At 41.8% G+C, this 12,941-nt stretch overlaps 1 protein-coding gene across 4 annotated transcripts in view; it reads left to right on the forward strand.

Moving 5' to 3' along the window:
* baiap2b (BAR/IMD domain containing adaptor protein 2b) overlaps positions 1 to 12,941 on the forward strand; it is a 92,767-nt gene that overhangs the window by 74,436 nt on the left and 5,390 nt on the right. For 3 of the 4 annotated variants that reach the window (XM_083994396.1, XM_083994397.1, XM_083994399.1), the window contains 6 exons: positions 210 to 443; positions 2,399 to 2,600; positions 4,004 to 4,205; positions 5,275 to 5,355; positions 6,606 to 6,783; positions 9,318 to 9,355. In XM_083994396.1, the coding sequence (XP_083850522.1) occupies positions 210 to 443; positions 2,399 to 2,600; positions 4,004 to 4,205; positions 5,275 to 5,355; positions 6,606 to 6,783; positions 9,318 to 9,355 (935 nt within the window). Of the gene's footprint in view, positions 1 to 209; positions 444 to 2,398; positions 2,601 to 4,003; positions 4,206 to 5,274; positions 5,356 to 6,605; positions 6,784 to 9,317; positions 9,356 to 10,670; positions 10,927 to 12,941 lie in introns of those variants that run through there. The other variant, XM_083994398.1, reaches the window with a different exon arrangement.

Genomic DNA, 12,941 nt, shown 5'->3' on the forward strand with positions numbered 1-12,941 from the left:
AGACATTTTGACAAGAAATAAGACAAATATTCTTGGAAAGATTTTGAGTTTTTGCAGTAGTTTGGTCCAATAAAACAAGTGTAAAGGAGTTATCACTGATGTTTGTTCACTTTTGCTTTTTAATGAACCACTAATTAACTGTTTTCTTTAAATGAAGGAACATATTGTCTCCTCAGCCTGATCTAATAATCCCTCTCTCTCTCCAACAGGGGAAGGAGCTTCTATCCCAGAAGATTCCCGTGTGGCAGCAGGCGTGTGCCGAGCCCAACAAGCTGCCGGACCGGGCCATGTTCCTGGCCCAGCAGATGAGCGGAGCAGCGGTAACCATGGCGCCCGGCGCCCATCACCCCGGCCTGCCCATCTCCGAGCCCCTCCCCGGGGTCAAACCTCTGCCCGTTCCCCCGGAGCTGGCCGCGCTGAGGGCCAGCGGTCTGGGACAGCAGGTCAGTCCCTCCGTTCACCGTCAGTCCACTGCAGGATTTGACCTCAACTGTAGATAAAGGGATATTTCAACATTTTCGCAAATTCTCCTATCACCATAATCCCTATAGTCATAGCAGTAGGTTCGTTACCTTTAATTGTCAGTGCAAGCTGTTTTTAGAACGGTGGAGCAGAGCCGTGAGCTGCTCAGAGCTACGCTACGGAGGCTCATGGGATTTCTTGGTTTCCCTCATCGAACTCATCAAATACACAATCCAACAACTCCACAACGCTCTGGTGGACAAGTTGTGACCTGCACATTCACCACGCTATGAGATAATAACACAACGTTACCACACAGAGTTGTTTTAGAGGGAAATACAGAGACTGCTGATGAAAAACTGTCCCTGAAGGCAACGCGCATCAGCGGTTTTGCATGAATTTCCCTCTAAAACAACTCTGTGTGGTAACGTTATGTTATTATCTCATAGCGTGGTGAATGTGCAGCTCACAACTTGTCCACCAGAGCGTTGTGGAGTTGTTGGATTGTGTATTTGATGAGTTTGATGAGGGAAACCAAGAAATCCCATGAGCCTCCGTAGCGTAGCTCTGAGCAGCTCACGGCTCTGCTCCGCCGTTCTAAAAACAGCTTGCACCGACAATTAAAGGTAACGAACCTACTGCTATGACTATAGGGATTATGGCAATAGGAGAATTTTCCAAAATGTTGAAATATCCCTTTAATGTACGGCTTCACTGCTGGAGTCTGAAACTCAAAACATAAAACTTCCCAACACAGTGAAGAGTCTCAGGACCTGGACCTGTGGCTGTTGCATGATGGGAGAACTGCAAATGAAATCGTTAGTGAACCGTGTTAATTAGCTTCCTCCTCCACCCCCCCCCCCCCCCCCCCCCCCCCCCCCCCCCCCTCTTCTTCCTCCTCCTCCTCTCCTCTTCCTCCTTCAGGCCTGGTTACAAGGGAGAAAGAGAAAAAAAGAGAAAAAAAACTTGAGGATTTACATGAAAGCATCTTCCTTCCGTTTGGCCCGAGCTGCTAATTAAAAAACTGCTGCAGATTCACTGGTGTTTTTCTGTTGCCAGATTAAACACTTTGAAAGTCTTTGCAGTCTCCCAGTTGTCACTTGGTGTGTTTATCTCTAAACCAACACGCACCCAGATGTAGTCGTTTCATTAATCAGCACTTCCTGTCCCAGATCCTCTCTCTCTCTGCACCTCGGTCATTAATATTATTAACGAGCTGCGCGGTGTTATGTAACAGTTTCTGGTGATGTAAAAAGACCAGGATGTTGTGTTATTAAAGGAATAGTTCACCCAAAATTGAAAATCCTCCGTGGCTTCTCTGAGTTACAGGGGGTCTCGGCGTAGCAGTGCATGTCCATATAACGGTTGCAAATGGATACCAACTGTCTTTGTAACAAAAAGACACACCAAAAAACATCCAAATACCTCCATGCTGCTCGTATGTAATGTCCCTCTTGTATTAAAGCCCCAACATGAGAAATTGTTCCGAAAAAATAAAATAAGTCTATATTTCAAGCTTGTTTTGTAGCGGAAGCTTCTTGAAGCTCCTCTAATTGGACGAACCGGGAAGAGGAGCTTCGAGAAGCTTCCGCTACAAACAAGCTTGAAATATAGACTTATTTTATTTTTTTCGGAACAATTTCTCATGTTGGGGCTTTAATACAAGAGGGACATTACATACGAGCAGCATGGAGGTATTTGGATGTTTTTTGGTGTGTCTTTTTGTTACGAAGACAGTTGGTATCCATTAGCAACCGTTATATGGACATGCACTGCTACGCCGAGACCCCCTGTAACTCAGAGAAGCCACAGAGGACTCTGAAACTTCTCCCAGCCCTTAGTCCACATGAGGGGGAGTAGATAATGAGTGCAATTTGAATTTTGGGTGAACTATCCCTTTAATTGCTTCTATGCAAATCCACCTCTTCTTCCACAGAGGCTGATGGGTGTGGACGGGGGGATGCCGGTGATGAACGGCACGGCCGGCGCCCACGGGGGAGAGGACTACCAGCAGTGGATGGAGGGTAAAGTGGCCCTGGGCAAAGTGTCCCCCCAGACCCAGAGACACGGGGCCGAGGTCTACTCCAACACCCTGCCGGTGCGCAAGGCCGCCCCCGCCAAGAGCAAGGCCATGCTGAGTAAGGACTCCCATGTTTCTCCTCCTTTAAAGGAGAATTCCGGTCATTTTTGACCCCTAAATCGTTGTCCTGATGGTCACCCAGTGTTGGTTGGAGCAAAAAACGCAACTAAAATTGATGCAGCCAAACCAGAGTTACACCATGGCTACCCGGCGCTAGGGATAGCCACAACGCTAACCTATGGGGGCAATTCTTTCAACCAGAACAAACACTCAGTATAAACAGTATAAACTTTGTGCCTGGTGTCTGTTAACTCCGAATTTTTCTAGTGGATCCAGAAATCACCAAATTCCCCAAAGTAAAAGTGTTCACCAGCATAAAACTTATAAAATAGACATTAACTTGTAATACAATAAAAGCAAAAGGTTAACTTAATGGCTCGGGGACTTTCTTGTAAATTATATTCTTTAAATTAAAACGTTTCACCGCATTTTATTAGCTTGGTGCTTTTATTTTGACAGAAAGGCCTGTCTCTCTCGCCCTGGAAGTCAACGGTCGTGGCTAGATGGCGTAGCTACATGAGCTGCAGGAAGTGACGTAGAATCTTACCAAAAAATCGTCAAGAACTCCCGACTGGTTAAAACTGACATGTACAGGTGTAAAATAGGGGAAAAAGTGAAGTAAGTGAAGCCATTGGTTGGGTTTAGGCACGGATAAGTAAAGATTGCATGTTTTCTAGGACGTCACTTCCTGCAGCTCATGTATACGCCATCTAGCAACAACCCGAGTCAACGGCCCCAGACTATAGATAGTCGAACTCTGAAACATCCTGGAAAGACATTACTATCCCATCACAGAGCGCCTGCTCTCCCCGCCACACAAACTAACACTTTGTCCTTGTTGTGATGATTTCTTTACTAAAATAAACGGTCGGAGATATTTTGGACATTACCACTGCACTGCTCCCCCGTTTATTTTAGTAAAGAAATCATCACAACAAGGAAAAAGCCATGGTGTAACACAATTTTAGTTGCGTTTTTTGCTCCAACCAACACTGGGTGACCATCAGGAAAACGATTTAGGGGTCAAAAATGGCCGGAATTCTCCTTTAATGCACGTTCATGTTGAAACCTTTATTAACTCCACACAGCAGGACAACCAGAGTCCAGGTTCAGTCCTTTACCTCATTTAACTTTACATGTGATGCTTCAGTCGGACACCCTCTGCCCCCTAGTGGCCAGAAGATAAAACACACTCACACACTCACACACTCAGATAGAAAAACCAGTGCAGGTTTAATAAGAAACAGGCCACAGCAAGAGGGAATAAAGATGTGATATTAAAACTGAGGAATACAGATGATGGATGAGTAAAAATAGATGAAGGACAGAAGAAGCAGCTTTCATAGAATAGAAATAGAAGATATTAAACTGTGCAGCGACTTCCTGTCCTCCACCATGCAGCGGAGACCAGGACTCTGCCGCGGTCCAGCTCCATGGCCGCCGGCCTGGAGAGGAACGGCCGGACCCGCGTGCAGGCCATCTTCTCCCACGCAGCCGGGGACAACAGCACGCTGCTCAGCTTCTCCGAGGGCGACGTCATCACCCTGCTGGTCCCCGAGGCGCGGGACGGATGGCACTACGGGGAGAACGAGAAGACCAGGATGTGAGTGCAGCTCTGACCTCAGTGTTTCTTATTTCTCCTGTCTGTCTCAGAACAACTCAACAGCATCTCTAATAAATTAACGAGAATAGATCATTTTCCTGGAGTATTTTTCTATATAGCTATTTTATATTTATTTCATTTCTAGCTATATGTTAATTGTCAATTGAGACAGAGTGATGACAGCATGTCATGTCTGTATCTCTCCTACTCTTTCCCACGGAGCTCTGTCCCGTTTTAAAGGAGAAGGAAGCCCGTATTTCACACTGCAAAAACTCAAAATCTTACCAATATTTGTCTTATTTCTAGTTAAAATGTCATTTCAAGTAGAAACAAATCTCATTATACTTAAAATAAGACTCGTCACATTAAAAAGCAGCTTGTTTTTAGACACTTTTTACTTATTTCAAGCAAATTTTCACTTGAAATAAGTAGAAAAATCTGATAATGGAGCAAGTTTTTCTTTTTATTACAAGCACAGAAATCTTGCTTTCACTGGCAGATTTTTCTACTTATTTCAACTGAAAATTAGTTTGAAACAAGTGAAAATGATCTAAAAACAAGTTAATTTTTAGGTAACAAGTCTTATTTTAAGTGGGAAGAGATTAGTTTTGAGTTTTGACTAGAAATGAGACATTTTTACGAGAAATAAGACAAATATTATTGGAAAGATTGTGAGTTTTTGCAGTGCGGGAACACTGACTTATCACCAGAACAGACATGTCCTGTGATTTTCAGCCTCCTTATATTTAATAGAGGATACAATACCTGACAGTACAGCTATCTTCTTCTTTATTTTATTCTAGTTTTAGTCTTGTTCTCTTTCACTTGAAATGCAGGCCATACAAGTGTATATGTTAAATGTTTCCCACGTTGAAAATAAATATGAAATGTAGGCTACTTAATTTGGACTTTATAAGGTTCAGACCTTTTACTTGGATGAAAGTTTAGTGATTGGACCTCAAGGAATTTTAATTGAATACCGCTGCTGTAGATCATCATATATTTCATTGCATAAACGAGTCCAAACTAGTTCGTCCTGTCTGTGACCTCTGACCTCATCCTCCTGCAGGCGCGGCTGGTTTCCCTTCTCCTACACCAGGCTGATCGCTGAGGCGGACAACGACTCCATGAGGCAGCTCCGAGTACACAAGTAGGTCTGAGGCAGAAACTGTCCCCCCCAATTTCTAAAAAACATGAATTGCCCCCCCCCAATAAAAATACCCTAAATTATTCGAAATTGAACAAATGTATTTTCAGACTTCACAATCTTCACATTTTAGATTCACATCTAAAAAGAAAAGATTGAAATGGTGGAACATAATGTTTGACAAATGTATTTCTGACTCCACATCCCATCTCTGGTCTCCTCCACTACGATGCAGATGAATGGGCAGTTTCTTACAAAGACGCTGATGACATCATCAGGCTTTAAAGAAACAACCCCTCAATTTTAGGGCTTCATATTTTGATATTCATCAGTATCAATTAATCATGCATAAAGTTAGTCCCATGCACTGGGAGAAAAGGAAGATGGTGAGAAGAATTGGGGATCTGGGATCTGGGAGAGTCGGAGGGAGGAGAGAGATAAGAACATGAGTAGACATTACATACCCGTGTAAGTAAGCAGTGATACGCGCAGTGGGCTGTTTAGGACAAATAAACAAGACAGGTAGGTTAGGTTAGGTTAATTTTATTGGTCTCCACCAGGGAGAAATTTGTCGCGGAGACAGGGAACATGTTGCATACATAAAAAACACATACAGTACAAAAAGAACATCAAGTTAAAAGACTGGTGGAGTAAACAGACCACTGGACAATCCTGCACATGCAGCAAGCCGACGTGAACGTCGTTCACATGCATCGACACCACTACTCTAACTATAATCATAAATATACATTCATATCAGCATCACATAACCTCAAACATACATTAATCCATTCACTCACATATGTCCATAGTTTGAGTCATAATACATATACACATAGCCTATGTTCGTATACATATACAGAAACATCACAATCAAGCACAGTAAATGATTCCCTGTGCAGGACTTTTTGAATGATATGGTGAGCCTCTATGAAGTTGTGATTTATGGTGGCATATGAGTTGCATACAGGCACAAAAAAAACACTTTTGTGATCCTGACATCGGATCTGCACCCCTGATCCTATGTTTGGTTTTATTTGGGCTGAATATTGACCTCTGATTGGATCCTGATTAAACTGTGTCAGGTTCAATCAGCTTCTCAATGCACCGGGTTTTAAAGCCAAGAACCAATCATGGAAGTGCTTTCTAAAACCCCCTGCAGGTCTTATATTCATCCCTGATTGGCTCTGGCCAGGTGACAGCATGCTGACTGTCTCCTGATGTTGTGTGTGTGTTTGTGTGTGTGTGTGCAGCCTGCACCACGGGAAGAGCAGCAGCACAGGGAACCTTCTGGAGAGAGAAGACATGGCGCTGCCGGCCGCGGACTACGGCATGCACTCCCGCATGGCGGCGGGGAGCTCGTCCACGCTGCACGGCCGACCACAACAACAGCAACGCCCCTACAGCGTGGCCGTGCCGGGCTTCTCACAGGTGGGTGGGGGTCTGCAAAACAACCACACACACACATGCACGAGTTCACACGTGGCACACGAGCCGAGGCGTCACACGAAACCTGGCGAAGATCTGCACTCGTCTCATCTGACAAATACACTGCAAAAGCCCAAAATCTTTCCAAGAATATTTGTCTTATTTCTTGTCAAAATGTCTCATTTCTAGTCAAAACTAATCTCTTTCCACTTAAAATAAGACTCATCACCTAAAAATTATGTTGTGTTTAGATAATTTTCACTTGAAAGCAAGATTTGAAAGCAAGATTTTTGAGCTTAAAAAAATGTGTCTTATTATAATGAGATTGTTTCGACTGGAAATAAGACAAATATTCTTGGTAAGAGTTTGAGTTTTTGCAGTGTAGGGATGTCACGATTACTTTTTACTTTTCACAATTAATCGCAGTATTAAACGCCACAATTAATTAATCGTAAAGCTTCCTAAATACCGTCACTTTCCAAAAAAGATTCTGTTGGAAATACAGAGGCAGATGTGAACCAAAGTAAAGGTAAATGTAAGAAATACTGGTCCATTTACCCAACGTAACATAATATTGGTAGGAATTTAAATGTTAGAATAAAATAAAAAATAAAAAATAAACTTAGACATTTGGTATAGATGACAATTAATGATTTGAATATTTAAAACACCTCCCCTAGAGGATTAATAATTAGTTATATATTAATACTAGATACTTAAAATATTTAGTGTAATGTAATTATATTTTGACTGCATTTGATTTTACACATTCATATGTTGTGAAATTATAATCGTAGTACCGTGATTATTTCTCTGACAATAATCGTACAAAAAAAAACTCTATAATCGTGACGACGTCCCTACTGACAAAGTTTGGGAACGTCTTGCTACAGCGCAGACAGGAAGTCAGCTTTTATTTTGACAGGCTGTCTCGGTGTGAACGGCGCTCTGCTACATTACAGTAGCTTCTGTAAACGCAGGAATCAGAATCAGTCTGTCTGACAGGCATCAGCTGATCAGAGAGAGAGGTTCACCCACCCAGCTGCCTGAGAGGAGGAGGAGGAGGAGGAGGAGGAGGAGGAGGAAGAGGAGGGGATTCATCTTTCTGCAGGCGACTCTCTCTTACACAACACTGAGACCGACTCCATCAGCGCGGCGTCTCTCCATCCCACGCCTCACCTGGAACATTACATGTGGGCGACGGTTCATTTAATTGCTCGACAGTCACATAACGACTTAACAACAGGTTTTTTTTTTTCCCCCGTCTGCGTCGTTCCGGTGCGTTCAGGGACAGAAACGTCTCCGCTGACATTTAAGGAGCTCGGACTGTGATTCTGCTGATGATGATGATGATGAAAAGCAGGGCACTTGTTACTCAGTTAGTCTAAAATGTATTTTAGTTCTTTTTAACACATTCAATCTATGGAATTATCTTAAAATCTTGTGAAATAGGAATTGGGGAATTTTAAAAATGTTTTATGTATTTTGTATCATGTATGACGTAGTTTTTCTTTCCATTGATCATATAGGATATACTGTAGGGTACACCTTTCTCTAATGTATTGCACCTTGTCTAGGTGTTGTCTATTGTCTATTTGTGTCATTCTACACTGCAAAAACTCAAAATCTTACCAAGAAAATTTGTCTTATTTCTAGTCAAAATGTCATTTCTAGTCAAAACAAATCTCATTCTACTTAAAATAAGACTCATCACATTAAAAAGTAGTTTGTTTTTAGACACTTTTTACTTCTTTCAAGCAGATTTTCACTTGAAATAAGTAGAAAAATCTGATAGTGGAGCAAGTTTTTCATTCTTATTACAAGCACAAAAAACTTGCTTTCACTGGCAGATTTTTCTACTTATTTCAATTGAAAATTAGTTTGAAACAAGTGAAAATGATCTAAAAACAAGTTAATTTTTAGGTGATGAGTCTTATTTTAAGTAGAAAGAGATTAGTTTTGACTAAAATTGAGACATTTTGACAAGAAATAAGACAAATATTATTGGAAAGATTTTGAGTTTTTGCAGTGTATGTATCACCCTTGTATAGTAGTGTTTAATGTGTATTGTTTATATGTTGTTGGGACTGCAGATGGAAATGAGCTGTGAGCTAAATCTGGTGCAACCATCTCTTCATTTTCTGCAAATGATTAATGTCATTGCACAACTGTCCCTTAATAAACTAAATAAACTAAACTATGGGTGCAGGTCAAACACACAGTGAGAGGTTTTACACAGTTATACATCCACATTAAAACAGATTTAAATTATTTTGTTTTTGCAGAATCATTTAAACGTCTTCCAGCCAGATATTCATAAACACAATCAGGTGTCAGTTTAGTTCAGGAGGAAACTGCTCCTGGTCGGAGTTGGAGCTGCAGGTTGTTTTTCCTCCGTGTGTGTGTGTGTGTTTGCTGCCACCTGCTGGCTGCTCTGCGCTCTGCAGCCTCTCACACTGTATTGACCAGTATTGATTGATTATCTTGGCTCAGAATCATTGTAGAGGTTGATTAACTCTCTTTGTTTTTTATTTCAGCCGGGAGCTGAAGAGTACGAGCCGCGTTTCCCCACAAGGTAAGAACCATTCAACTTGATGTTTTTTTTTTTTAGCTTATGTCGTGTTTTTAAACTAAATTCAGGTTCAAACATGTAAATATCTGGACTGATGTGCTGAATGTAGCTGTAGTAGTGTAGTGTGAGTGGGTGTGTGGGTGGGAAGCCAGTGAGGGATCAACAAACTGACTGAACTCCACAACTGAAGACGGAGAGTCGAGGGATTGGGATGATTTTATTGTCATTTAAAAAAAAGTTCAGACCTGCAAACACACACACAACCACACACACACACACACACACACACACACACACACTGCACTTCAGTTTCTGTTGTTTTGTCGTTTCTTTTCTTTGTTTCTTTGTTTCCTTCTGTTGTGTTCTTCTCATTTGTTTGATAGAAAACTATAAGTGATAAAGTCATTTATTATAATAATAATAATAATAATAGAGGGCTGGCTCTGTGATTGGTCGGCCATGAATGGTGAGTTTAAAGACCTTAAGGAAAATAGATGTTTTATTTGTACATAGTAAATACTTAATTAATGATATTTATGATTTAAGGCATGGTGTCGTGTTATTGGTTCGTTTGGTTTCAGTTTGTTTAAGTTTCTTTTCTGTTCATTAATATCAACACAGTCGTGCTTCAACTCCCCCTCCCCTTCCCCCCCAGCTCCTCCTCCTCCACACCCCCCATGCACCATGCAGCTCCTACCTAATAAATGCACCCACCCACCCACACTGCAAAAAACCCCACATCTTACCAAGAATATTTGTCTTATTTCTAGTCAAAATGTCATTTCTAGTAAAAACAAATCTAATTATACTAAAAATAAGACTCATCACATTAAAAGCAGCTTGTTTTTAGACACTTTTTACTTATTTCGCTTGAAATAAGTAGAACAATCTGATAGTGGATCAAGTTTTTCCTCCTTATTACAAGCACAAAAAAGATTTTTCTACTTATTTCAAGTGAAAATGATCTAAAAACAAGTAATTTTTAGGTGATGAGTCTTATTTTAAGTGGAAAGAGATTAGTTTTGACTAGAAATTAGACATTTTGACAAGAAATAAGACAAATATTCTTGGAAAGATTTTGAGTTTTGCAGTGTAACTCCCTACTGAACTCACCCTGCTTCAGCCCCCCCTCCTCCTCCCTTCCTCCCTCCTCATTCACAGCTCAGTTTATCAGTCAGTTTGAGTTGCATTAGGATTGGGGGGGTTTGTTAGGGTGTGGGGGGGGGTTAATGTGTTTGCTGCTGCTGCTGCTGCTGCTGCTGTGTCTCCTTGGCAACCCTCCCCGGACGACGCCTCCTCTCCCTCTCTCTGTCCACAGTTCCACAGAGGGCAAATTGATTTCCACAGTGTGAGAGGAACAGAGACAGACAAACAGACTCAGCCTCAGACGATGCGATAGGACAGACACCTCGCTGCTGCCCCCCCCCCCACCCCCACTCCCACTCCCACTCCCCCCCACCTGCCCCCAGCCCCTCCCATCCCCATCCTCCCTCCTCGCCATCCTGACTTCCTGCTTACGGCAATAAACTCCTCCTCCTCCTTCCTCCCAAACCCGATCAATGACGAGAAGAGACTCGGATCTATTTGATCCCCCCCCTCCTCTTTGATTCCTCCCCCCTCCCCATCCCCACTGCCCCCCCACTCCTGCCCTGGTGAAGCCACTCCAAGCCAAACCAGAACATAACGGACTGAGTGCCATCCGAATATTTAAAAAGCAACAACGTGATGGACATTTTTCTCTGAGGAACACGTATCTTTTGCTTGTCTTTCATGCATGTACATTTCTTTTATATATCACAGGGGGTTATTATTATTATTATTATTAATTATTATTATAATTATTATTAATATTATATCCCCCCACCAAAGGAAGCTGATTTTCACATCGTGTGTCAGTTGCTCTCCATCAGAATGACGATGTAAACACTGCAAAAACTCAAAATCTTACCAAGAATATTTGTCTTATTTCTAGTCAAAATGTCATTTCTAGTCAAAACAAATCTAATTATAATTAAAATAAGACTCATCACATTAAAAGGTAGCTTGTTTTTAGACACTTCTTACTTTTTCAAGCTAATTTTCACTTTAAATAAGTAGAAAAATCTGATAGTGGATCAAGTTTTTCTTACTTATTACAAGCACAAAAATCTTGCTTTCACTGGCACTTTCACTTTTCTACTTATTTCAATTGAAAATTAGTTTAAAACCGAGTGAAAAAGATCTAAAAACAAGTTAATTTTTAGGTGATGAGTCTTATTTAAAGTGGAAAGAGTTTAATTTTGACTAGAAATGAGACATTTTGACAAGAATTAAGACAAATATTCTTGGAAAGAGTTTGAGTTTTTGCAGTGAAGGATGTAAAATCAGGGTGTAAAGTTAAAGTTGTTGATCCCAAAGAGGATTTTCATAATGTAAAAAAAAAGAAGAAAAGAAGAAAAGACATCACAATCAATATTTTACTGGCTCTTTCAGTATCTACCACTAATTTAACCTTTTCATGCTGTGAGGTTTTGTAACTCCTCTGACAGAAGAAGAGCTCATGTATCACGAGTAGTGAACAGACAATAATGTAAATGTTTGAAAGTCTTCGGTTGTTAATAATAATAATGATGATGATGATGATGATGATGATGGGAATGTTTACTGTACATACATGTGCCATACAGAAGTGCTTGTCATACAGTATCTATGATCGGTTCATAAAGAAACGCACCTTATTAAAGTTACCGTCTATATTTCTGACTCTGTGAAACAAACTGTAACGTTTTCAGTATCACACACACACACACACACACACACACAACCTTCGACTTTCTACTGTGGTGTGTGTGCGTGTGTGTGTATGTGTGTGGATGTCATGCCAAGGCTGAATGGGGTCGACTCACACTCGTCTCTGTCGCACACACTCTGCGCCAAAATCTTAGATCTTAAAGGGATACGCCAACTTTTTTTTTTGTGTCTTGCCTCACTCCCGAGTCCAAGACCAGCAGATAGACACCATCCTTTCCACTGTGCGTGCAGTAACAAGGGAGATAGAGCCGTATCGCCCGTAATTAGCTTAGCTCAAACACTGGAAGTGTATGGGTAGTGTTAGCCTGCCTCCACCTAAAGTCATCAGAGAAACTCTTCAGCAACTCTAAACGGAAACCGGCGGGCCGATCTTCGTCTCAGAGCTGACAAAACTCTCCGGTAAGGCATCTTGAGCGGTCAAATGCCGCTAACGGGACGAGATCGGTCAAAACGGAGGGTTCAAGCAAAGACGCTTTAGGGGCTGTGTCCACCAGATGCGTTTTCAGCGCTCTGGGCGTCTATTTTACATTCAAACCCTATTGAGTTGGGCGCTCACAGCTCTCAGCGCCCTCAGCGGTAAAACGCCCTGGGCGCTTGCTTCTTTTTGTCGCGGCGCTCAGAGCGCTTCGAGTTGAAATCTGTTCAACTTTTAGAACAGCGCTACGCTCGTCAATGTCACTTTTCCCCGCACTGACTAATCAGAATCAAGAAGGGGCGGGACTTACGTTACCGACAGCAACACAACCGGAGACGTGGCTCGGTTTATATCCTGACCCACACTTGTATTGAAGGTAGGCTG

This window comes from Trachurus trachurus (genome assembly GCF_905171665.1).
Source record: "Trachurus trachurus genome assembly, chromosome: 19".
Classification (NCBI taxonomy): Eukaryota; Metazoa; Chordata; class Actinopteri; order Carangiformes; family Carangidae; genus Trachurus; species Trachurus trachurus.